We start from the raw sequence: 26,922 nt of genomic DNA, 5'->3' as shown, positions 1-26,922 counted from the left end.
CATTGCCCACTTGCAGCCTGCTCTTTACTTTCTATCTAGAGCTAATAGAGGCTTTCAATTTCCAGGTGTGCTCTTAAAATCTAAACACATTGCTCTGGATGACTAAGGATGCTTCCTCTGGTTTATTTAATTTTTCTTTTTTCCCCTTTGCCCTCCCTTCCCGCTCCTTACGTCAGCAGTGGGTATAATTTGTTTGCAGAGTTCCAGGGTGTTTCATCTTTCTTTGGCTAGCCCCAAATGCATGGGGGGTTGTTGAAGCAACAGCATTCTTGATTTCTTAGAGCTAGTATGTGGGTGTTGGATTGTGTCATTCGTAGGAGGTGAACGTCAAAGGAAGCAGGATCAACTGCTGGAGGTTAGTAAGCCAGGTACTTAATATTTGGTTTCCTGGAAAAGCAAGGAAAAATAGCAAAACAGGCAGCCTTTGTGTCTTTAGTTTTCCCATGTAGTCAGAATAACACAATACCTATGCGTGCTCAAGAACAGTTTGGGTTGGTCTTGGTTTGGTTGGATTGGGTTGGTTTTTTCCCCTTGGTTTATTCAGGATGGAGAATGACTGTGTTTTCCTTTAAATAGTTGCACATGTTTTGGTGGATTCTGTTCAATGTTTATTCCAGCAGTACAAATAATTTGTGTTCTGTTAGTGCCCTCACAAATAATGTGATTCATTATCAGGTGCATTTTGTTGTCTTTTTATTTGATGTAAAATGGTGTCTTTGAGTTAAAATTAGATAGAAGAGCTATTTGAGACTATTTTATTCATCTCCAACTCTTTTTTTTCAGAAGTGCATTAGTCTGAAGTATTTCATGGGCAAAATACTGAGTTATTCTGGGGACAGACAAATTATCTACAAAAGAAGAGTATAGCTGCTTATTTTTACTGTAGTTTTATGGTAATCGCTGTTTTATTTGACAAGTATAGATACCAAGCTAAGTAGAAAATTCCAGCAGAGTACTTACTCCTAAACTGCTCTAGGGAGCAGGCATCTTTTGCAATCCTTGTTCAGGCTAAGTTTAAAACATAAATAGGACAGAGGTACCCTTTAAAAAAATTATTTATCCTTCCTATGGATTAGGCAAAAGGACTGTAGCAGCTTTCTTGGCGTTTCCCCCATGCTTGTTTTCCCATGGCTGTCAAAGGGATCTGTAGGTCAGGGGAAGGAAAGAGGATGGTGAAGTGTTCACGGGAGGACTTTTCTGTAATCACTGGAAAAACAGTCCTTCCCTCTCACTTCAGCAAAGCATTGTGGTGTAAATTTATGGATCTCATTGATATTTCTCCCGATTTACACAACAGTAAGCAGTATGTAAGAACAACAGTAAGTTAAGTAGCAGTGGGCCTTAAATATTTATCTGGTTTATTTTTAGAATGGCAGTTGCAGCTATTTATAGAGCAAGGAAGCAGTGATACAAATCTGACTGGATTCCTTCTTTGCTTTGAATCTGCAAGAGAAAAGCAGTTGGAGCTTTTTGACCATAGGCTCTTATTTATGTTGTTAAATTTGCACTAATAGGTTTATAGGTTTCATTTTTCAAGTGCCTCTGAACCCCTGCTTACAAACATAAGGGATCTCCTTACCTCTGTAAATGAGCATTGATGCAGCCTAAAAGCAGCTGTGAGAGTGCCCTGTGCTGCTGTGCAGCACTAATACCTTACATGGATTTATCCGTGAGGAATGGTCCCAGGAGAGAACACATTCACAGTGGGTCACTGCTTCCCCATAAAACCCCAGAATAGAACATATTCTCCTGTGGGAGGCTTTGCTGGATGGGGGTGTTGCTGTGAGTGAGCCTGTGTCTGTGCCAGGGTGCTGGGGAGGATGTTCCCTCTGGAAAGCAACATGAGGGGTAAACTAGGCTGGTGGATGGAGATGCCAGAAGGGAGCCTGTCAGTAGTGTGTGCTGACTCAGAAATCAGCACTTTTGGCTCTTAGACCACTGGTTGATACGTGGCTTAGCTTAGTAGTTACTTAGCTAAATCTGTTGATTCCACATGGTTTGTGGTCAGTACTCTGGTGATGCTACCACTGATGTTGGCATCCTGACTGAGTCTCAGACCCCTGGGCTTCACTGCAGCTGAACAACCCTACCCCAAAGAGATAGGCAGGTCAGCACCTGGCAGGGCCAGCTTTATTGCTGCATCCCTCCTGTGGAGAAAGAGGGCTTGCCCACTGTCACAAACTTCAAAACATCATTCTGTATTTCATTTAAAAATAAACCTTGAGAACCTGGGAAGGAAAGAGAACTAACAGAAGTAGTCAACCTCCTGTGTTTGCTGTGAGAAACCACAGAAGGTGGTATGGTTTTGTAAGGAGGCCATGGGAGCAATGTTTTATTTATGGATAAGTGCATGTCTGTCTGTCTTGTGCCTTCAAATTTATCTTTATATTGACTGTTGTTTCTTGTTTCCACACTTATAGTAGCCTTTAGCAATTGTCCTAGGATTTGATGAAGTACTCTTGGAAGAATGAATTGCTAGTGCTGTTAAACAACTGTGAAAAGAATTATTCTCTTTCCAGCTTTCTTTAAATTAAATTTTAGCCTTGGTGTGCTCAACCACCTACAGGGTTAATCTCTGTATTGTCAAAGGAGCCTGCCAAGCCCTTTTAGATCAAAGGAGGCTGTTTTCTATTAAGAAGGTTCTGATGATGTTTTCCAGCTCTTGGGTACTACACAAAGGCAACCTGTGGCTCCCCACTGCTGTTTGACCCATTAAGTTTTTGAGTGTCTTGCTGCTTCCTATTTTCTTTGTGTGGGCTCTGCCAGATCCAGCTCAGGCAGGAGGCCATTGGCACAGCCATCACCAGGCACCTCCAACCTACCTGAAATATCTCCCTGCTCTTTCAGAGCCTGTCTGGTCAGGGTTGGGTTGTTGATGGTTTCTTTTCACAGCTTGCTGTTCCTTGTGGATGCAGCACTGTACACCTGCACCCGCATGGAATCCACCAGTGAACAATTCCTGTTGCCAGCAGAGCACACCAGCTTGGCATGCTTCCCCTCCCTTCCCAGGATGCCTGGCCTTTTTAAATTCCTACATTTCCTGGTTTCAGATACAGTCCTCTGTCATTACACATTTTCTGTGCACTTCTGAACAGCCTGCTTAATGACTTTTTTTTTCTTCACCAGCTCAGAATTTTTTGACTGCTGCATTTGTTGTATTTGAATATAAACATGGGAGAGACAAAGAAATAAGTGCTATGGAATGATTAGGTAGAGATATGCCACTGGCTTTGCCTGATTAATGGACTTACATTGTACATTGCTCACAGGCAGCTTTCCAATGTCTTTCTCTAAAAGAAGGTAATTTGTTTAAAGGGCTATATTTCTGTAAAACACTGATAAGCGAGTGAAGCTTGGTGCATGTATGGACATCCTATCCTACCCAGGATAGGATGTACAGTCATTTTGCCCCTGCTAGTCACAGCCATTCCTGCAGGTACTTGAGGAATGCAGGATGTGCCCCAAATAGATTTTAACAAATATTTCCCGATGGAGTCATTTCAGCCTCTCCTGACATCCGTGTTACCTCTTGCTGACAACAACAGGATTTCTGTGGCGGTGACCGCAGCAGAGTACAAATGCTTTTCTTCTCCTTTTGTGTCAGACAGCAAGTGAAGGTAAAGACTCGCTATGCTGACTCAGAAGAAAGGTTGAACAAGCCTGGGCTCCTGCCTCTTACAGTGGCCAGAGAATCTTCAAGAAAGTCACAAAAGAAAACAGGCACTTTTCCCTGATTCATCCTCTTCACAAAGTGAGTATTTCCAGCTCTGGCATCTATTCTGACAGGATGAAAAAGGATGACTTAAAGAAAAAGTGTGGCAAGGTGAGGAGAGAGGCTTTCTCTTCAAAGTACTAGCAGGGTTTCATTTTCTGATCTGGTGCCAAATACAACACAGGTACTTGCCAAATGCCCTTGCAGGAGGACTTGTCCAGAGGCTTTACAGCTTTGCACCTCTCTCTCTCTGTGTCCTGCTGCTCTGATTCTCTTGGGATCAGTGGGATTCCTCTGGTGCTGAGCCTGTGAAAACCTGGCTTCTCCTGGCTGCAGGGCACATCTCCAGAGTGTGAAAGAGCGGGAGAGCCCAGTTCATGCCATTAGCAGGACAAGGTGTTAGTGAGAGCTGTAACTTCTGTGTTTGGGACACAGAAGGACACATCCTTCCTGCTGAGCAGGGAGACAGCCTGGTTTATCTACTGTCCAGTTTACCACAGTGTGGAGAGAGAACACCTTCTGAAAGTGAGGGGTGATACTGTGGTTCCTTATACTACTACTACTCTTGACCAGCCTTGTCTCATGCTCCAATTTCCTCTGGGTGTGGGGCCACATTCAGTGTTGTTAAAAATCTGCCAAACGTTGTGGCATCAGTACCAGGCTCCTCTGAGGCACAGGTGCCTGGAAGAGCCTGGCTCAGAATTAGGGTGCTGGATTATGTATGTATATAATGCTAAAAATGCACAAGAGATGCAGGCAAAAGAGTGACACCAGGTTGAAAGTTAAAACTCCTTTTCCAAGCACTTTTAATTGCACAGCATTCCTCTGGCTTTTCCAGTTCTATAAGATGGATATGAATGCAAAAGCATATAAAATACTTATGTCAAAATGTTAAAATTAACTGGGGACTGAGTTTCTGGCTTGGATTTTTTTCTTTCAGTTGTGAAAAAAAAACCTTTTTAAGCTGTTAATTTCAAAACCAGCATGGTCTGGAAAAAAGAGCTTTTCTTCTGTGTCATTAAACTTCAAGTCTGTTCCCAGAACTGTATGTCCAAAGGAAAGCATCCCTAGGCAGGTGTTATTTGCCAACTGACTTGGACCTTTGGCACTTCCCAGCTCTGAGCAAGCTTCCTCAGTGTGGAGACATGCCAGAGGGAGCTTGCAAACACTGTTCCCTGCTTCAAAGGAGCTCCAATACCAAACACACCAGGTGATCCTGCCAGCTCCATAAGCCAAACAGGCTGCAGTCTGAAGAGGTCAGAAACAACTTAGACACACCTGGAAATACTCATAAAGCCCTTGGGCCTTGTCATTATTGCTCAAGGTGTCCAGCAGCTCTGCAAACATTCAGATGGTGTCTGAGCCAGGCAGGTGTGGCTTCAACAGCTTGTATGCCCAAATAAATTCAGCAGGCTGGAATCATGCAGCTAATGCTTGTCTGTTTCTTAATTTGTTATTATCTAAGTGTGTATAATCCTTGTAGGGAGATTAAGATGCTGGTTGATGCTTTTCCACTCATAGAAAGGACAGGGATAAAAATATCCATGGTTGTGTTCAAAGACAGTGGGGAAAAAGCAGCTCCTGCTGGCATCAGGCCAGGGGAGAAACATCCTACTCCACAGGCAGGTGGCCACTGCCTGTTGCCAGCAACAGCATCTTCCAGCCCAGAACACCCGTGTTCACCAAGATGATTGTGTGTGGCCACAGGATGCCTTAAGACAGAGTATTGCCACTTGCTGAGAATGAAGAAACTTCTAAAACTTCTCTAAGTGGCCAAAACTTGCAGTGCTCCAAATCATTGTCCAATGCTCTGTAGGCATGTATTGCTCTGCAAATGTTCCCTGTTGTTGGTTTTGCTTCCAAGCTGTGCATCCAAGCCAGGTGCTATATTAGTTTCTTTTGCTGTGAGTCATAGCACCACAGCCCTGAGAGAGATTGTTGCTACATCCACTGAAAATGGAGACTTCAAACCTTTGAAGAAGAAAAATGGGAAGGTTGTGGAGGGGTGGCCCATCGTGTGCTTAAAAACAGGGGGAAACAGGAACAGAGAAACTGTGAAGGAGCCATGGCTGGGGTGTTCCTCAGCCCTTTCCTGAAGAAAGGAGGAACACATTTGGGTCCACTGACTCCCTTTATTTGAAGGATAATTAGCTGCTGAGTTTTGAAATCTTACCTACGTGGCTAATGTGTGATTAGGATGCCCAGCAGTGGGGCCGAGTGCTGAGATGTTCCACACTGGGTTTCCACTGTTGTGGAACACAACGCTCTGGTTTCCACTGTGGAGCTGCAACTGGGACCAGCTTTCAGTGGGGACCCAGACCAGCTGCTGTTGCTCTTGTTCTGGCTGCTCCTAAATGGAATTTGCTCCCTCATGAGAAATATTGATGACATTTAAATTGTTTTGATGCAAAGCACTGGTGTTACAGCTACTGTGCTGTTTCTGATTTAGTAGGATTTAATTTCCAGTGTGGCTAACAGGTAGCCAGTGGAAATCTTGCTGTGGATTGTTTGATGTTCCTCAGAAGCAGATGTTCTTCAGCCAGGGTCTCTTGTTCCCTGATGCTGCAAAACACCACGCCCTTCCCAGTCCAATGGCAGCATTCCTCCTTTGTTTGCTGCTGGCATTTGCAGGAAAGAAATTCTTCAGTTTCAGGCTGAAAGAATTCCTCCCCAGTTGTTTTCAGCTGTATGTTTTCAGTGTATTAGGAGCAGAAGGTCAGACTGGTATTGTGTGGGGCATGGCATGTGGATCTGCAAGACCTGTTTTGTATTAGAGGCAAGTAGAGATCCTGAAGGCCCTAAATGGCACAGAGAGAAGGTGATGCTGGGACTAGGCAGAGTGAGGGTCAGGTAATGCAGTGCCAGCACGGATGCGATATGGGTGAGCTGGGCTTAAAGAGTCTTGGTTTGGCTATTGGTCCTCTCAAATGAGGCTTGACTATAAAATCATGACCCTCGGGCAGCTTGGAACTAGGATTTCTTGCTTAGAGATGGAATATTCCCTGCCACAGAAACTGCATTAACTTCTTTAGTGACAGTTTGTAACACACATCCTGGCTGTTTAATTGGATTTATCATGGCTATTGGGAGCATAAATGTGTTTACAGATTTGTTTTGAAAGCTTTTTTGTGTGTTTTTCTCATAGCAAGTCAACTTCCATGTGGTGCAATTATGTTCAAGATGTTCCCTGTAGCACTGGAATAATGTCAGATTATACTGTGTGTGCATGTTGTTCTTCAAAAGGATTTTATCAGTGTATCACGATACACTGTGGCAGGAGGAGAAAAGAAGTTAGTTTTTATTAAGCGAGGTATAAAAAGCTTAAAACACAAAATATTCTGTCAAATCCTGTTTCCTTATTATAGGAAATAACTTGTCTCTGTCTATTGAAATGTGAAGCTTTTTCCCCTTTAACTTCCTTCCTGCTCCATCCAACTGTGCCAGAACTCAGTCCACACAGCTTGCCACTGTCATGCACAGCCTTTCCAGCATTGAAAGGTTGAGGCAAACGCAGCAAGACTTTTCAGAGACAAGCATTTAGGGGAAGTGAAAGAAGAGATAACTTTCATTTGTTTTGGGAAATGTCTTAGTTTTTCTTTGGTTTACAGTGTGACCTGGAAACTTGCAGTGTGTTTCATGCAGTTGCACAGGGGGCCCATGTGAAGCCTGCTCACATCCCCAGCCATGGGGCTGGCTCCAATGGGATGCTGTGGTACAGGAACCACCCTTGGGTGTCAAGGGCTACAGCACACAGTGCTTACTGTTAGAACTGTCTTATTTTTTCTTTATTTCTTTTATTAGTGTTATTATTAACTTGGATAACAATGCAACTTAAAGTGCAATTTCCTGTCTGATGGCAGTTCAGATATTAAATGTCACATCTGCCTGGTACTTTAATCCTTAACTATGTCAGGTTTTCCCAGCACTTCTAAAAGAGATAGTTGTGATATGTTTCACTCCCTACTGAATAATAGTCAGAACCCCAAATTTCTTCCATGACCCATTATTATTATTATTACTACTACTCCTAATTGTTGTTATTAGTAAGCCTTGTAAGAGAAGTTACTTGGAACAGCAGCACAACAACTCTCCCCGCTGTGGGAAAGGGTTTTCAGATGTCCCCATTTGCATCCTGTCACTCTGTGTGTTGGTCACAGCTTTGCTTTCTGAAAGTTGCACTGAAGGATGACTTTCAGATGCCTCTGCTCTCTCTTGCTGCCTCCTGAGTCCATTCCCTCCCTACAGAGCCTCTCTGTCCCAGGGAAAATTGCCAAGCTCTTGGCTGAGGTCGGCAATGCCATAATCAATGCAGGCATTTGAAAACTAGAAAGCTCAGAGCTCCTGTTCTGGTGACCAAAGGGATGGATGGAAAGATCAAAGAAGAGGACAGACAACTTGGGAGGGTTTTGGAGGCGAACAGCAGTCAGGCTCAGTGCCTGTGATGCACAGAGCATTGCTGCTGTGCCATAAAAATGCTGATGGAAAGGCATGAAGAGCTTGCAGCTGTGCTTTGCTTCTCGAGGAGCTCCAGGCAATGACTTGCTTTTCTGTCATAAGCCCTAATGAGGTAAGGGAGGAGGAGAAGGGATGCAGGCACATCAGAGCTCAGTGGAAAGGGGAATCCATATGGCAGTTGCCCACTAGAAACAAAGCTGAGTGATCTTTGGCAATCAGATTTCTGGTGGCCCTGTGTGCATTCACACAACTGAGAATGGCAGCAGAGCTGAGAGCAGTGTAACTCTGCAAACTTCAGGTAAAACTTCCCATTGGCTTAACAAGCACCAATCTGCAGATCTACTTTGCCAGTTGAAAATTTGGCCTTGATTTTAAAGAAAGGGAAAAAAAAAAAGATAAAAGCCTGAAGCTCTGAGCAGGTATGTAAGAATGTACCCAAGAATGTAGAAACACACCTTTGTGGACTTAATCAGGTAGATATTTGTCAAATTTTCCAGAATATTTGTATATTCAGAAGAAAATCACCTTTAAAAATCAGCATGCTTTGTAGAAACTTGGTGTGCAGACCATTTCACAGAATTTGGGGTTTTACCCTGCTTCAATCAGGGTAAAAAGCTTGAAAGATGAGCTGTCTAAAAGCATTTCACAAGACCCATGAGTCATGCAAAATCCTATCGCATTTTTCCTCTGCTTGGAATCACAGAAGTTATGAATGCTAAAGGAGTTATTAGATCATAGATAAAGAATGCTGCACAATGGATTGGTGAAAAGAAATAAATAAAACCCCCTAATTTTCCTCCAGCTTCTAATTCCCTGAGGAAGAATTCAGTAGACAAGAGTGGAGTATCACAGCTCACCCTCAAAAAGGAGTGGCATGCAGCTGCATCCCTTGCAAAGCTGCTATTCCTTCTATTGGTTTCTTCAGTGCTCCAGGCAAAATGAGTTTTTAAAACCACTCCTTTATCTAGCACAGTTAATTTCTCCACCCTGTACCAGCTCAGCTTCTCTAGCAGGTATGTTGGGGGATGGTGGACCCAAGCTTTCATCTGCTCCCAAGTCTTCTGCTAACAAAATTGCCCATTTGTGATCCCACAGAACCTGCTCTGTACCTGGTGAGATGCAGGCAGGCAGGGAGAAGGTGACACTGTGTTTATGTAACTCAGCTCTACCAGTGCTGCCACTTCTGTCATGTTAGGATACCTGTATCCCCCAGGTATTTTTATTACTAGAATAAATCCTGCCCGGAACTACTGCTGGGATCTGTGGGTAAGTGCTAGGCCAACCTTCCAACTTTTTTTCCCCATATTTATCTCTTATGCCACTGTCACTTCTGAAATGCTTCTCCTTTTAGTTTCTTTTCCCTGAAATCCTGTGGTTGGGTATCCCAGATGTGTTCCTTGTTGATTAGGAATTTCTAAATGCTGAGAAGCAATTGCAGGAAAGCACTGGGCAGTGGGTCTTGTGTGACCATAAACCATAAAAACATTTAATCAGATGGAAAGTCTTGCTTTCTATTTCAGTCACCATTTTTTTGGAGCAAATATTAGAGATCAGAAATTAATTTTGGCATAAATAAAGTAAATTCAAGAAAGAGGATAAACATGTGCCATTTTTTGTCAGTATTTTGTGGGGAAAAAAACCCTACCAGCTGAGGGAAAACAATTCTTTTTAATTGCTTACATGATTGAAATCTGAATAAGCTGGTGTTTAGCTGAGCGAAAATAGTGTAGTTCACTGACTTTGCATGTGGCACAGAGATGAACAGTTCTGCTTCTCAACAACCTGAAACATTCTCAACTGTTCAAGAGGTTTCTAATGACCTCTCATTGCTACTTTTTCAGGTTCCCTTTTTCACACTTTTTTTTTCTTTCCCACAGTCATTTAATCTCTCTCTAAACAGTTCCCTCAGAGAAAAGACAATGGAAAAGAGAAATGCAGCAGCAGCCTTTGGGTATTCAGCTTCTTCCATATTCCCAGCACAATGCAGGATCTGCCATCTTATCTTCCCTCTAGCAGTACATGTGAGGGGTCAGTAACACCCTTGAAACAGGTAAAATTAAGCCTGTCCTACTTTTGGAAGGTTGCAAAATTGCACACATTGCAATGAACGGTGATACTAATTTACTGTAAAATCTTCTGTGTATGTTAATGAGCTAGGTCTTGCCAGTGCTAAAAATAAATCTCGGTGTGGAAAAGGCTTACAGAATGAGGAAAATTGCTCATTACCAAAAAAAATCATCTGTTGTCAAAAACACTTGATCATGTTAGATCTCCAGCTCTCTGTTTCTTTTGGGTAACACCAGACCAACTTATCCCTGCTCCTGAAGGTAGTGGGTGTAGCGAGCAATTTTAATGTCTTCTCTAGTGAGAATGGTGATACAAGACTCCTCAAAACAGGTAAGAAGATGTATCAACTCAAGTTAACTCAGCCTAATTATTTGGATTGAAATTTTCCATGTCAAAGTTTTGCCAGAATGTTTCATTGCAGGAAATGTTAGGTAAGGGATAAAGCTCCCAGCCCTGATAGCATTCATCACCTTGTTGTGGATCAGCACCTTAACCAGGTCATATGTTATTCTTTGAAAAGATGGCAGTGAATTTTGGAAAGAGAAAGCAATTATTGGAGTCAATTTTGCAGCCATCCACACAATACTCAAAGGTGACCGTGTCTTTTCTGCTTTGTTTTCTTAGCAAACCCTTTGGAAGAGGTTCTGTTCTGTGTGTATTTCAGTGTATTCAGTGGGGTTTTACTTATGTGTGACCTTTCTCAGTGATGTCAGACTTGCACAGAGGAAAGCAAAGCTGCAGGCTTGGTTTTTGCTTGCTTGTTGCTAAACCCCAGGTCCCATGTGTCTGTGTTGGCCAGCAGTCACTTTGTGTCAGATCACAAGGCTTTGCTCCCTTTTATCCAGCTGTCACTGATGCTTCTCAGGCACCACCACCTAGGCTGTATGTCAGGAAAAGGCAAAATTTGGTGGTCTACCTCAAGGAAGTAGCTACAGGAAGAAAGCAGTGGGACTCCTTACTCTAGATCCCATGGAGGTGGCCACGGGTGGGACTGGTGACAGCTGCTGGAGCTGGTGATGTGTGTTGTGTGCTTCCAGCCGTCCCAGGAGGTGTTGGTTTGATCTGAGGTGATCACACATGTCTTGGTGGATTAGAGAAAGAAAATTTATGGTTTGTTTATGTGTCAGTAGCACCAGGATATCCCAAGCATGGGTCAGAACCCCCTGGTGCTGGATCCCAGTGACAAGACAGCCCCAATTTCAGCGGGTTGGGAGTGAATGTGTGAATTCAGCAGGGACAGAATCACAGAATTGTCTAAGCTGGAAGGGGCCCACAAGGATCATCAAGTCCAACTTTTCAATGCATGGTTTGAACAGGGGTTTTGATGAACGGATACAGAGTCTAGCAGAAAAAATAACATCCTCCCTTTTTCAAGGAGAGTGACTTGTGGCATTGAGTCAGGGGTGCCTTAAAAGACAATAAACTACCTGCTTTATAGGTCTGGACAGATGCTTTGCCATGTGAAGAGCACTTTCTGTAAAATGCAAAGTGTATGTTTCTTTGTTATTGTGCTGTGGATGTTCCCTGTGCTGGTGTGTCACCATGGTGCTGGACTGGGGAAGCTGAACATCAAAAGCTTTAGGGAGCTGTATGGCTCAATTGTTCCTGCTTTCATCATCCATTAAAAAAAAAAAATCTAAATGGAAGATGAGAACCTGCCTGCCTTAGGCTCATATGGAAGCAATTGTAGGACCAAGCAGCAGCAGGCTACTTTCTCAAAGACAAGTAGATGGTTGAGCCTCTACAGGAAATCTGCAGCAAACAGATCATTCAAAAATAACTTCTTGAGGCTATGGGATGTAAATGAAAAGAAATAGCTAATCAAAAGGAGAAAAAACTGAAAGGAAGTGTTTCATCTGATGTCAGAAGCTATTGGCTTTCATTCTGATCTTCTTGGTTTTTTCTGTATATAGCTTTTAAAGTGCCCTTAAGTCTTCTCAAAAGGTTATTACTCTTCCAGTGGCATTAGAGAGGCTGAGATGATATTTGCAATGAGGGTAAGTGACTCTCTTGAGGTTTTGGCACCCACAGCTCCAGATTAACTGGAAGTGAAGGCATTTAGTAAATTTGAAAATAAGTGCCTCTTGGCCCTTTGCACTTCAGAGAAGTCAACCAGAGTTTTGTGAGTGAGACCAGAGCAGGAACACAGAATGTTCCACACAAGGAATGCATTTTTAGAAAAACTAAGCCCCCCAGAATGAATGCCAGTTCATAACATAGTGGCCTCCATCCTTTTTGTCCAGACTATCTCATCAATGGAAGTCTGGGAAGCCCTGCTGTTAGTTCCATTGATAGGAACAGAGGGACTACCCTTTCTGGTATTAGTTTTGGCTGACCAGAGGTGTAATTCTTACAAATTTCTGTTATTTAAAATCTCCTCTGGTTTCCAGTTTCCAAAGTAAAAGCGCTGCATTTGAGGTCTGGAGTGGATGAAAGCAGTGAGTGCTAATCCAGAACTGGTTTTTGAGATGCTGCAATGGTAGAGAGATGGCTTCAACCATGATGAGGTGGAAGGCCAGGACCTGGCAATCAAAAAGCAGCACAGGAGACAGAAGGATAATACCAATGAGGCATGTGCAAATACATACACCCATATGCATAGCTATGTCTCAGTTGTACAGAAATGTTCCCTGCCTCCCCAGCAATCACTAACCCACTGGTTTTCTTCCAGAAGTCCTTGACAGACTTGAAATGATGAGTAATGACTCCACTTTCTTCCATTCCAGCTGCCACACAGACAAGTATGTTGGTCGCTCATTGACCCAGCAAAATTTGAATGTCTTCCCTTTCTCTCGCTGTCCCATGTCTACCCTGTCACTTATCAGGTGCTTGCTGTTATGGCACAGTGACCTTCTCTCAGCAGGCACTGTAATTGTTTTTTTACAAGAAGAAAGAAAATGCTGGTAGGCAGTGGTACACATCTAGGGAAAATGTCAGCACTTAAACCTGAGCCTTGCTTTTCCCTCTGAGCTGTCAGAGCTGGATCCTCTGCCCTTCCTTACAAGTGGGTTTGAGGAGGTGGTTGTTTTGGCTGGAATTGGAGAGGCACAGGTGGTACCACCAGCTGTAAATTGGAGGAGGCACTTCCTGATTATGACCACTGCCTACACACAGATCACTGCCAAGAGAGGAGCTGGAAGGCACAGAAGCCTTCTCCTTACTTGGAAAAGGAGGGTAGTTATCACTCCCCTCTCCTGCAGGCTTTCACCTGGAGACTTTGGGCTTCTTTGTCAGTGCTTGGCTTCCTAAAATGCTGTGATGTGAATAACCCTCAGCCACCAGTGAGAGATGGATAAAGCAAGGCACAGGGTATTTAAACTGATGCATCTAACATTTAGGTAGTCGGGTCTTTATATACAAATGCATGGCATATTTGAAAGCCAGCTTACTTTTTTTTAAGAGGCTTCAACATGGATTCAGATGTCTACTTAGCCATGGCAAAGTAAGTGGTGAACGACTTCCTGACCTCTGCAACATCAAGATTTTGCCCTCTGGCTCTAAATGTCAGTGGTGTGAGGTTTGTATCAAGCTGCAGAGCAAGCATGTACCAGGCTCACCTGTGAGGAGTTTAGAATGCTGCTCTGGGAGTGGGGGGAGGAATTTCAGAGGGCACCAACAGCTACCTGGTCTCAGCTGCAAGCACATGCCCCCATTTGCACTTATGTATTTTTATTTCCAGGTTACAAATTTTTTATTATTGTCTGGTGCTCATGTCTCCACCTTTACGGACCAGGAATTAAATAATAAACCAGTTCTGCCCTGAAGGAGGGTCCTGAGGGATGCCTTGGCAATACCCAGGGACTCAGGGGTTGGCTTTACGCTCCCCTCATTGCACACCTGAGTTTTGGTAGCTTTCACTGGCACCTTGCTTGCTTGTGTTGTGGTGGCTGGATTGCTTTGCTTGGGATGTGGGACAGGGCTGGAGAGGGAGGGGTGGCAGTCAGCAGCGTGGTCACCACCCAGTGAGGGTCATGAGTCCTTTGATGCCATCTGGTCATTTCGTAGAGGTCTCTTACAAGCTTCACCCTAGCAAAACTAGGTGTGTACTCATAGGCAGTGTATTTTCTCTTTTTTCTTTTTTTTTCCTTCCACTTGATCTCTATTAGGACTGGGCAAATAATTGCCTTTTTGGATTTATGGCTGAAAGGCACAGAAGTCAAACTGTCACAAGCACTATTTCTGTGTTTCTGTCTGTAATTTTTGTTTGACTAAAGCAGTGAGTCCGAGCCAAAATGATGATTCCAGCATCACAGTACTCAGCATGCTGAGCTCTCAAAAGCAATTTTATCCCAGGTTTTTTTTTTAAATGTTGTTTTTATATTTTCAAGTGCTTTTTTATCAGAAACAGGTCATTTCAAAGCAAAAAGTTCAGCCCTGCTCTTTTGAAAGCATTGAAATAGTATATTTTGTCTTCTCAGGAGTTGTTCCTCCTTCTCCTCCCTGTGCTTTTCAGATGAAGCTCTTTGTCAGACACAGGCTGAACCTGTGAAGATGTTCAGTTCTGGAGCTCCCTGTTTCAGCACATTTCCCAGCCCTGCTTCCCAAGTGCTCAGGTGACACCGAAGTACCGTGTGTGCCAGCATTTTCTGGCCCTTGCAAGAAGCAGCGTGGGGCTGTGGGGTGGACACATGAGCAGTGCCAGAGTGGCCATGAGATGCCCCTGGTGCAACCCTGCCCTGCCTCCAGCTTGGAAGCACTGGGATCTGTGCCTCCAGGGAGAGCAGCAGCAGGACGTGTGTGTCCCAAGCTGCCGAAATGGCCATAACCAAAATATCACACAGCCACAACTCTAAAATGGAGTCATTTCCAGGTTTGTGCCTGTTTTGAGGAAAACTAAAGGCTAAATTTTAGCAAAGTTGTTTTGTATTAACTGTATGCTCATAGGTCTTTGTGATGCATCTGTGTCTTCCAACTGATTATAATTAGTGCACTGTTTTATTTACATAGGATTAATGTAATTCAAATGACTAGATGAAATTCTTTGATCTCCAGGGTACAAGAGGTGAGATTATGATGATTTATGATTTTAAACAGTTGCTCCTGGCCATAAAGTCTATTCATTTGAAAATCAATAGAAAGATATCACTTGCCATGTTGATGAGATAATTTCCTCTGCTACTCAGCCCTGACCCTATTCTCCTAGCTTGCATCATCCTATCAAGTTTGGATGCCTTTCTTTTTTACCTGGAAGCTCTGCTCCACCTGATCCTGTGCTCCACCTGATCCTGTGCAGCCCTTCTGTGTCTGGGGTACCCTCCTATTAATTTGAGGCCACTTTCAGATTTATATGCTCCAAGCATGCAAACTCTTCTTCAGAATTCCTTTACCAACCATGCATTCAGTCAGATGGCATAGCTGCCAAAAATACATGCAGCTCCATATTTGTTCTTTGTTGCATTGAGTGAATTTATAGAGACTGTCAACTTTCTGATCCTTAACGAGGGCTGTCGTCTGTTCAGCAAGTCCTGCCCATTGCACAATGGTATGAATATTTATGATGCTAAATAATAATGCTTGCCTCTGACCCTCTTCATCAGCAGATCTAGCATTGCTCCACTGAGGAAGCAGTCGAATCATTATCCTAATATCCAGATGGGGAAACTGAGGTGCCGCAAGGTGAAATAACTTGTCCAATGTCAGCAGAGGAGAGCTAGAAAGGGAATGCAGCTGTCTCTGTCCCCAGCGACATGGTACAGCCACTAGACCCTGCAGCTTTCTCGATGACAGCTCATGAAATTTGCCTTTTATGCAATACATTCTTCTCTATTAACAGCAAGCAATTCCAGTGTTTTGTTCACAGGTATTAATAGCCTCCCTGAGAAATATGCTTCAACATGCATTTTCAGGAGTACTTGTGTGTGTGTTGTGCCCCAGCCAGCAGCTGTGACCTGCTAGGAGGAGGCAAACTAGGGCAAGGTTGCACCCACGCCCCTGCACTCTGCTCCTCTGCTCCAGCACCCCTCCGCTCCTCCAGTGGCAGTCAGGGAGGTTGGGACCGACCACGGAGATGTTCTGCAATACCAGCTGCTGTGTTGGCAGCCTTGGAGTTGCCTCTGGGTCTGACTTACTGTCTTGTCTCCTTGAATATAATTGCTCACTGCTGATTTTTTTCTTTTTTTTTTCCTTTGCCTTTGATTCTGTAGTGCTTGTACCCTACTCAGATTCCTCATCAATCTCACAATCTGGGGAATCTGAGGAAATAGAGAACTGATCATCTGCAGACTTCTTCTGTACATTATGGAAGTGTCCCTGTGCCATGTGCGATTCCAATCTCTTTTTCCTTTAATCAGGCAGAACATCAGTGTGTCAGACTGCACCAGCCGGGTCTGTGTGCTGGGCGGGGAAGGACGGAGCCGCTTCTGCGGAGGTGCTCCCGGCTCCCTGGAGGTGACGGCACATCTCTGGCTTCCCCCTCCCGAGCCCTTCCACCTCCCCACCCTGCTCAGCTCAGCCTTGCAAATGTTCCACGGCAGGCAGGGCATGTTCTGCCCCTGGCCGAGCCCGCTGGGACATGACTCCTGTGCAGCACTGGCTGCGGGGAGTCCTTGGGGAGAGGCAGAACACCTCTGCCTGAAGTCTGCGTGCGCCGCACACGAGCCCGTTCCTCGCTGTTTGGAGGTCTCGAGGAACCAAATCACTTCGTGGAATTGGCCAGAATTGCAATGATTTCCACCCAGGTACCTTAGCACGGTGGTAGAAAAAGCACGTGTAGAAGGTTTGTGTGGGTGCAAGGGTGCGTGCGCTCTTTATACCTTACCCTGGAAGTTCATCACAAGCTTTTCAGCACTCTGTAGGGTCTCTGTCATGAAGATCAGGCAGTCCACGCTAGCTAAGGGCCTTAAATTTTGGCATTTATTCCCTAGCTTGTAAGCATTTTTGGAAGGAAAGGAGATCTGAAATAGAAGTGGAGTTCTGCCACCTTCATCTTTTTTTAGTGTTTTATTCACTTAGTGTTACAATTTTTTGCTTTTACCTACCTGTACTCTTAGTACACTAACAACCATTTAAATAACTGAATAGAACAGCTATAAAATTAACACAATTCTACCCATCCCTCCCGTCCCATTTATGCGGGGCAACATCTGAAGGAAACTTTTACCTCCAGATGTCAGGACACATGGGAGAGGGAGCAGACTCAGAGCTTGTGTGTCCTCTGTGGGATGTAAGCAGAAACAGTACCTAGACAGGAAAGTGTTTGAATGTTAATGATAGGACAGTGCTAAAAAACACTTTAGAAACACTTCCCTGCTTTTCTGCTGGGGAAATCTCAATTTGTTGGCTGCCACTGGCTGTTTGCCCAGCATTCTCAGATCTGCTGGTGAAAGGAGACAGCAGAGCACGTTTGTCCTATTCCTCTTCGCCAGAGTGAGATGCCAGACTGGAGCAGATATGCTGCTGTTCCTGTTCCTAAGGACACACTACAGTGGAGACTAGAGTCTATTCAAACCTTTCCTACACTTGCCTTGATATATTCAGTAGCCCAGGGCTGAGTTGCACCTCATTCACTAGCAGCCCCTGGAAGCACAGCTAAGTGGTATGAGAATCTCCACAAATCCATTGGAATGCTCCTGGAGCAGGGGTGTTATTCTCTCTATCCCTAGATAGAGGGATGGACTTCAGCGCTGTCCCAGGAGCTTCTTGTGAGAGAAGGGATTTGTGTTGGGCATCCTTTTCAAATTTGGCTTTCCACCTTGATGTGCATTGTTCCTACTCCTTTTTTTTTTCCACGGGAGTGGCTGAATTTCTGTTGCATGGTATCTAAAGCGTTTAGGACGAAAAGTGTATAGGAGTGTGATACTAATAATATTTTACAGCTTTAATTACCATGATTGTAGTGCCTAGAGGCGTATGCAAAAACATTTTGAGTGGGTGGAGGGGAGGCAGTGCTGTGAACATTTTTGTGGTTTTGCTGGGCAATGCGCAATGGAGTTTTCTCATGGGAACCACAGCATGCCAGGGAGAAAAGCTGCCTCTGCCTCCTCATCTGCCTTGTTGGGATACTGGGATCTTTGGGATCACACCCCAAAGACGAGGAGACAGCCCCAGTCGCTCCAGTTTTGGGGAAAAGCCGGGCTGACCGACACTCTGCTTTGCAGAAAGGCTCTAGGGGCAGGTGCTGCCCGTTCCTCCAGGCACCAGGTATTTTTCCTCAGGCAGCATCCCTTCCGTGCAGTCACCTTCACCCGTGGGCTGATTTTCAGATTGGGCAAGCGCTGATTTGGGGCACGGCCTTGCCAGCAGGCTGGAGAGCAGCGTGCCTGGTTGGGGTGTGCAGTAATGCAGACAGAGCTCCCTCCAGCCGCCCACCCGTGCGCGCCGTGCCTGCGTGGGCAGCGCCAGGGACACACAGAGGGCTCCTGTGTGACACCCACCAGCACCCTGCCCCACTGCCCGCACGCCCAACGCAATCCAGGGTCACAACTCACCGGGAAACTGGGAAATACCCCGTGCAGGAATGCAAGCTTTCAGAGTTTGGGTGTTACAAAATGAAAAGGGTATGGAAAAAAGGGCGCTTGCGTTTCCCCAGCTCCAGAATGCAGCCTTGCGTGTTTAGAGCTTTTTAAAACTTTGTTCCGAGATCATGTATTAATTTTTAGATGTTTTTATGTAGTTTTGGTGACAGTGATTTGACATAGATGCTACAAAGCCTCAGCCTTCTATTGGAAAACCTGAAGGAGAAATTCAATTTTGCTCGGAGTTGTTTACCAAGGAGCCAGGTCACAACTGTGCTTCCTGCCTGGCCTGACCCCGTTCAGACAAACAGCCAAGGTATGGATTAGCAGGCAAGGAGAAAGGAAAGGAAAACCTGTGTGAAAGGTATTGCCAGCTCGAAGCAGAGCTGGACATTGCCTACAAGAAAAGCTTAACTTAGTGTGGCTTTTTTTCCCCTCACTCGCTAATTTTTTCCACACGTGTAATTATTTTGCTCTATTGTTATCTGCACTAAGTATGACTTACTTAATTTATTACTTATTACTTAATTTTATCACTGAAACGCTGAAAACTCACAGCTTAACCGATTCTCCATCGTACAACAACGCCGTGCTCCCATTTCTCGTCGCTCGAGCCGACGCTCGGTGCTCCCGCAGGGGTTTCTGCAGCGCAGCGTGCCGGCCCCGGGCAGGGCAGCGGGTCCCGCGCGGGCGGCGCGGCGGGGTCGCGGCCCCGGCGCGGTCCGGCCGCGGGGGGGCGCTGCCGCTGCCGGTGCCGCCCCCGCCGGGCGCTGCGTCACGCGGCGGCCGCGCGTGGGCGGGCGGCGGAGCGCGCGCGGGCTCTCCCCATGTGACCGCGCGGGAGGGGGCGGCGTGCGGGGGGGCGGGGGCCGCTCCCTCCCTCCATCCCTCCCTCCCTTCCCTTCCTTCCCTCCCCTCCCTTCCCCTCCTTCCTTCCCTCCCTGCCGCCCGCTCGGCCCCCGCGCACGGCGAAGGCGCGGCCGCGACGAGGCGAGGTGCGGCGGGGCGGCCCCGCGCCCCCCCGGCGGCGGCGGCAGCGAGGCGGTGGCGGGGACAGGCTCGCCCACCCGCCCCGTCGATGGGAAAGGAGGAGCCTGGGCGGGGGGGGCGCGGGCAGGAACTTCGGCGGGGCTGAGTCTGCGGCCCCGGGACGGCACCGAGGGGAGCCCCGGGCAGCCGGCGGCGGCGGCCAGCTGCGGAGTACGTGCGGGGCGGCCGGGGGGCGCGGGGACGGCCGGAAGGAGTCGTGCGTGGGTGATTCCCGGAGAAATCCGGCGCGGGGGGGACGGGGGAGTGGGAGGAAAGTGCAGCAGCGTCCCCGCCGCGCGGGGCGGGGGCGGCGGGCGGGACGGCGCGGCCGGGCCGGGCGGAGGCGGCGCCCCGGCGGGGTCCCGGGCAGGGCGGCGGGGCGCCGGCCGCCCCCCGCGCTCGGCGGGGCCGCGCTGTCCCCGGCGCGGACGGCACCCCGCGGGGCGCCCCGGGAGGTTCCTGTCCCCGGGCTCGGCGGCCGCCAACTTGGCGTGCGGACCGCAGCTGCCCGCCCGTGCCCGCCGGCTGGCTCTCCTTCCCGGGAGCTCCATCCCGCGCTGCGGGACCCTGCTCTGGAGGTATTTGTGCGCTCGTCTCGGCCTTGCGCGAGGGTGCTTTTGCACGTTTCAAGTTTCTCATTAGTTGAGGCGAGGTACGGGTTTGTACGTAAACGCGGAGCTCACTCATCGGCTGTATTTTGGCACATCTCAGAGCTAGACAAGACTATTTAATTTGCGGAGTCTCTCTTCTGCAGCTACATGTAATTTTCTCCTCCTGCTAAAAGTCCTTTGGAAACGCTGCAGAAATGTAATGAATATGCAAAGCAGCCAGCTCTCAAACCCAAACCCAGTTTGTCTTCAGAGACTTTTCAAAACGCCCAAAGTGATCAAGATACATTATGAAATAATCACTTTTGCCTAAAATACAGAGATGTGATGTTTCACACTTTCTCCTTGTATTCGTAATTTAATTGGTGACAGCTCAATTAGAATTCACCTGAAATAAAATCTCTACAATCGGTTAGAGTTGCTCGGTTGCTTTTACTTCCCGTGCAGCCTTAAAAAGCAGGAAACCTTGTCCCATGCGTACATCCCACAGCTCCCGAGTTTTCCTTCTCCCGGTGCTTCACCCACATCCACCCCCTGCCTGCTTCAGCCGCGCATCTTCCTGCCACCTCCGGGAAGCGTGCGGCTCCGAGCTCGGAGCGGGCACAGCGGGGAAGGAACCGGTGTTTTTCCGTGGTTAAAGATGCTGAGCGGGGCTGCCGCTGCCCCGCTGTCCAGATAGAGGGAGCAGGAATAGGTTGTGAGTCCTGCACTAGCTGTTTACAAATATTTAAGAGCGCTCTGTGGTGTCTCTGTGGTTTCTGTTTTCCTTTTTCCCAGGAGTTATGTTTGTGGTCAGAGTTAAGGTGACAGCCAGCGTTTGGAGACAAGGGCATGGCATGTGGGGTGATGGGCTGTGGATGTGAATGAGGTAATGTGGAAAATCAGAATGCATGGTTGTGGGTTGCAAAGGCTGAGTGAAAATCTAACTTGTGATTTCCTGGTTCTCCCGTGGCTATAACCGTATGCAGCCTTGTGTTTATTTTAAACAGCTTGGTCTGCTGTGGGGAGTTTTCTGGCTTCTTTGTTCTATATGTGAGAAATGTAAGAGATGGCTGCTCTTAGCTCTGTGTGTTTTGACACTTCTCACTGGTATGGACAGCAAGCAGAGAAGAGGGAGAAATAGTGGCTGAAGTGCTGTGGCTGTGTTCACTTCTTCCTTTAGACCCCCACCCTGTGCCAGCTTTGCATTCCTGCATCTTGCTGGAAAAAGGGTTTGCAGTTGTGTTAGGTATACCTGCTCACTCCTGAGGCAGCAGATTGTTCTGGCTGGCTTTTTAGGATTTGCCAGAGGACATGACCAAGCTGTTACTCCTGAACCAGGTTGGTTTGGGATCACAGATTAGACAGCCTAAGACTTACTGAGCAGGCTGCAGAAGAGGGGGAGCACACATGGTGCCCCAGGGTCTTATCCAAGATGCTGTTCCTGGTGAGGAGCAGACACAAGTGTCCTGGCTGTGAGCTCTCCCTGCGTCTCCTCATTGTGTAACCTCTTCTCATGCTCACCCTTTGCCCCAAAAGCACAGTCCCTAGTGCACTAAGAAATGAGAACAGTGGTAGAAAGCAGTATGTCAGGTCTCTTAGATACAGCTTAAAGGTCACCCGAAAGATGTGGGGCGCCGAGACTTGAGTGGGTGTGCTAAGGCTTTGCGTAGCCGGCCGGGTGAGCAGAGCCAGCAGCAGCAGCGCCAGGTGTCCTTTGGGTTAACACTCTCCTCGGGTTCAGGCAGTGCTGTGCTGCTTTCTCAGCAGTCCTTGCTTGTTGCTTGTCCTCTTCCTAAGCTTCGTCTTACTCCTGCAGGTGGACTAGCATAGCTGCTTCCCGGGCTTTGTGGGCTGTGAGCGGGGCGAACCCGGGACCGGAGCTCATGTCTGGAGAAGCAGCGTAGCTGGGAGAGGCCTTCTCGGAAAGGGGAGGGAGCCTTCCCCTTGTTGCAGGTTAGAAATAACTTGGGATGGCATTGAGGTGAGTGCTGGAAGAGCTCTGTTTAATGCAAGGAGAAAAGAGGTTAAAAGGAGGAGTGTTGGAAAACGCCTTCTCTGCAGAAATCGGTAGCGGTCGTACACGGAAAAATTGCTCAGCCCTCTCCGGAGTTACTGTACTGAATTTGAAAAACAGAATGGGTCTTTAAAGTATGAAGCAAAGGGATTTCAGCCTTGCTTTAAATGCAAATCTCAAAGCAGTCTGAACCATGGACTTGCTGCTGATGCCTCCATAGTACATATTAATCCAGTTTTATCTGTCATGAGGAGATTTGTTGATTAGAAGCCTCTAGGTAAAGGCTGCTCATGGACTGGTGCTGCTCTTCCAGCCTGTGGGCTGGAAAAATGAGTTCAGTTCCATGGCTTGCCTGGAGCTCTTGGGCTGTGTATAATTTTACTGTCACCGTCCTCCCAAGATTCAATTTAGCTCTCTGCACAAAGTCCATTTATGTAGATTTATGTAGATTTTGTGCTAAGATGAATAACTTTCAGAGGAAATGGGCCTTTTAAAAGTTAGAGAAGTTAATTTGTGGTATTGATGGTGAAAAGTCATCATCATTTGAAATGGGAGGGTAGGAACAGTTTACTGGAATGCCACTAAACCATAAATTGTTAATTTTGTTTGTCTTGACCTAGTTTGTCCAGAATGGGAGGATTTTTCTAAGAAATTCAGTGTATTAATGACATTTCTTAAAACAGTGAATTCTGTGCCCTATAAAAGGTTACCTTTAAGTAATTTTCCTCGTTTTTCTTGTTTCTTTGAGGGTAGACAGTACTTGGTTGATATTCTGCAGTTAACTATTCTTTCTGAAAGCCAACCTGTGTTTCTAAAATATGTAGCTCTTTAATATTTACAGTTTCACCCCGAGTTCCAAAGTGTGTATTTTATTAGCTTTTAAGCTCACCAGCAACTCCTTGAGGTAACTGCTCAAATCTAAACTGCTATTACTGCCCCTTCTGCTTTGCACATACTGGCACACATATCAGGAATGATATATTCAGCTGGTGGTTTGGAGGTTTTGTATGTTTTGAGTCTTTTTTTTTCCCCTGGGCTTCATCTCTTTTTCCTGAAGAGATGGACTGGCAGTATCCTGTTGCTGCCACATACATTTCTGGGAAGTTTCTTTTGACTTCCTGATTTTATTTTTCTCTAGTAGAGTTAAATCAGAATTTTGCAGCAAAAGTCCGGTCTTCCAGATGCCTTCTGAATAGAAGCTGGGCTCTGCTGGTTTTATCTGTATGTTCGACTTGCTGAAGAAAAGGCTTATATTGTGAAAGAACCAAAAAATACCCAAACCATTTTTTACAATACTTTTCAGGTTTTACAATATGCAAAAGCACATACTGTAAAAATAATTTCCCTCTGACTTTTACTTTTGATAACCAATCTCCCAATGCCCCATAGCAAATCTATTTGCTTGCATTGCAGTTTTGGAGGAAGGGGAGTTGCGCAGTATTAAAATACTTTTCCCCTAGTATGTGTAAATCTTTCTGTAGGTGTTGTTTTTTAGATTACTACTGTGTGTTTTTTCGAGTCCAGTGTGACAGTAGAGCCAGAGCAGTATTAGCAGACCTGCTCAATGTTTTAGTTCTGTTACTTTCTCAACCAACTATAAATTACATGCTTTAGACTTTATTGATTGGTGGTTCAGTGTAGTACAGTAATACTGGAAATTATCTGCTTGTTCCTGTGAAAGCCACCATAGAGTGAAGAGGTGTGTGTGTGAGATCTTAGAATTCTCTGTGGAGTTTATTAGTTGTGCTATAAGTGGATAAGGGGTTTATGAAGTTGAAAGTTGTGCACATGTTTTTTTCCTGGCACTGTAAGGGCTGAACACCGCAGCGATCTGTCTGTTGGGAGCCTTTAAGCACAATTGCTGTATTGCTGAGTGATATTTCATGTCTCAAGTGTCAATGACAGGCAGCCTTGTTAGCAAATGAAATGGGCAGGTGAATTTAAACTAAAACTAAGGTTTTTAAACTGTATGTGTTGGAATCCATCAGTATTTTAGCTTTGTCTGCAGCTGTTGCTGCCAGAATTAAGATCAGCAGATGCATTACATCCTTTTTATGTGAAACAGGTAAAACTGTAGAAATATTTGCTTCTTTAAGACTCTCTTACTGACCCAGCTTCATTAATCCTCTGGGGTTCTGTGAATCACTTTTCTTCTTTGTTTTCCTTTTACAATCCTCCACACTTTCTATGGGGGAAAAATGATGCAACAATTAAGAAGAAGCTAAATATATGAGATTTTTTTTCTTCAGGAAATTGAGTATTCTGTAATTCTGCAGAATGTGTTTTGTGATCATTTTGATCTTAAGATATAAAAGAGAATAGAGTAGAATCTGTGAGCGATATTGGCTGACATTCTTGGGAACAAACATGAAATAGGAATGTTGAAAACAAGCTGGCTTCATGTTTGAATCATCTTTTTTGTAGGTGCATCACAACTATCTGCTGATTCGGTTTCTTTCAAAAATGTTTCCATTAAGTTAACAAGTCAAAAAATAAAGCTTTTGCCCTTATTCATTTCTGTGGGTGTTCTTGTAATGAGAGAAAGAAATGCTGTCCTCTGAGTTGACAGCCCTGTGGAAAGAGGGGTGGCAGGACAGTACATCTGGATGTTGGTGCTTTGGTGCTCATCTTTTCTCTGCTCTTACTCTTTGCAGGTTCTGTCATCCGTGATGGCGTCAGCTCTGCCCAGAACCCTTGGAGAATTGCAGCTGTATCGAATACTACAAAAAGCAAATCTCTTGTTCTACTTCGATGCCTTCATTCAGCAGGGTGGTGATGATGTCCAGCAGCTCTGTGAAGCAGGTGAAGAGGAGTTTTTGGAGATAATGGCTCTCGTAGGCATGGCCAGCAAGCCACTTCATGTCCGACGGCTGCAGAAGGCTTTGAGGGACTGGGTCACAAACCCTGGCCTTTTTAACCAGCCTCTCACCTCCTTACCAGTCAGCAGCATTCCAATATATAAGCTGCCAGAAGGATCTCCTGCGTGGCTAGGGATATCCTGCAGCAGTTACGAGAGGAACAGCAGCACCAGAGAGCCTCACCTGAAGATTCCAAAATGTGCTGCCACGACGTGTGTGCAGAGCGTGGGCACGAGCAAATCTGATGTGGGGAGCTTATCACTGCAGGGCAGCAGCGAGCCCAGACTCTGGCAAGGACACCACACCACAGAGAGTGAGCACAGCCTTTCCCCGGCTGACCTTGGCTCTCCAGCCTCACCAAAGGAAAACAGCGAGACCCTGGATGCTGCTGCTGCTCTGTCAGTTGCTGAATGTGTAGAACGCATGGTTCCCTCCCTGCCCAAAAGTGACTCCAATGAAGTCAAGGAGTTACTGAAAACAAATAAGAAACTGGCAAAGATGATTGGTCACATCTTTGAGATGAGTGATGATGACCCTCACAAAGAGGAGGAGATCAGGAAGTACAGTGCAATATATGGCAGATTTGACTCAAAAAGAAAGGATGGCAAGCATCTCACCCTCCACGAGGTAAAACGGCTTGAGTGGAGCTGGGCTTTCTCTCCTATTCCTACACCTTTGACAAGATGTGTTTACAGGGTACACTTTTTGTGTGGGCACTTCTTGCTGAGTGATGAGAGTCGTGTGTCTGAAAGGTGTGCATTGAGTCAGCCTGGCCTGACATGGACATCTCAGGTGCAGCACAGGTCTCCTTTTGTGGGTGTGTGTGTGCGTGCACGTGGTGATTTGGTGTGATCAGACTGCTAGGTTGCTGGTGTGGGCCTATCAGACAGAAGATTTAGAGAGTTTGGCACCAGAATAGGAACCAGTATCGCCCTGAGCATGGCCTTGGGGATTCTGAGGATTTGGTACATTCTTAAAGATGTTCTGTATGGTATTTCCTTGCAGCTTTGAGAGTAGACTTGTTTGTAAGATCAGTAAGTAGAATTCCTTGTGTCTGATGTGACTACTGCCTTCTGCTGTCTTCCCTCACCTCAAGACTCTGCTCTGTAGCTTGTGCACTTTAGATGAAAAGGATTCTGTCAATGAGGTCCCTAAACCCATTGGCATGGATTTTTTTTTGTTTGTTTGTTTGAATTGGGATGAAACTCAATTATACAACCTGTGGGGTTTTTTTGGGCATAGTAGCCTTAAGCCTGTCAAGTGATGTGCGGACTGCACGAGGAGGAAAGGAAAGGATGTCTCCAGTATTGATGGGTGGTTGTAATCTGAATGTTTGTTTAATCCCCGAGTAGCATGTCTTCCCTCTTGTCTTTGAAAGTTCATGTGGGCCTCCCTTGCTCCTCTTGTGGCATTCCTGAGGCTCACACTGCAAGTGTTGTAATGCAATAGGTGTGTCTGTGTGGGGAGTCATTTCCTAGTGCCAAAGTACTGTACAGGAGGAGAACAAACATTAATTCAGAGTGCTGCCAAAACACTGTTGATATGAATGCTGCATCAGCATTTTCACAGTTAACAGTGATTGCAAAATTTCAGTTGGATTTAAAATTTGGCATGTAAGGCTTAGTTCCCAAAAGGAAAGGCAGTGTTTATGTTACAGGAGTGCCAAAAAAACTGTACTGGCTTTAGCCTTTTTTCACTTCAAGAAGTTTTGTAGGTGTGTGATCCATAGCATAAGACTGAGTTC

General features: G+C 45.9%; 1 protein-coding gene across 5 annotated transcripts in view; it reads left to right on the top strand.

Moving 5' to 3' along the window:
* The first annotated feature begins 3,645 nt into the window (after positions 1-3,645).
* Positions 3,646-26,922, top strand: part of NAB1 (NGFI-A binding protein 1) — a 41,977-nt gene continuing 18,700 nt past the window's right edge. For 2 of the 5 annotated variants that reach the window (XM_021531384.2, XM_021531380.2), the window contains exons 1-2: positions 19,776-19,887; positions 24,975-25,805. In XM_021531384.2, the coding sequence (XP_021387059.1) occupies positions 24,990-25,805 (816 nt within the window). In that variant the 5' untranslated portion in view covers positions 19,776-19,887; positions 24,975-24,989. Of the gene's footprint in view, positions 3,752-19,775; positions 19,888-20,240; positions 20,295-22,164; positions 22,288-24,974; positions 25,806-26,922 lie in introns of those variants that run through there. The other 3 variants (XM_021531383.3, XM_021531382.3, XM_021531381.3) reach the window with 3 other exon arrangements.

This window comes from Lonchura striata, chromosome 8 (assembly GCF_046129695.1).
Source record: "Lonchura striata isolate bLonStr1 chromosome 8, bLonStr1.mat, whole genome shotgun sequence".
Taxonomy (NCBI): domain Eukaryota; kingdom Metazoa; phylum Chordata; class Aves; order Passeriformes; family Estrildidae; genus Lonchura; species Lonchura striata.
The sequence above is the reverse complement of the archived record's forward strand: the minus strand, read 5'-3'. Positions and strand labels throughout refer to the sequence as shown.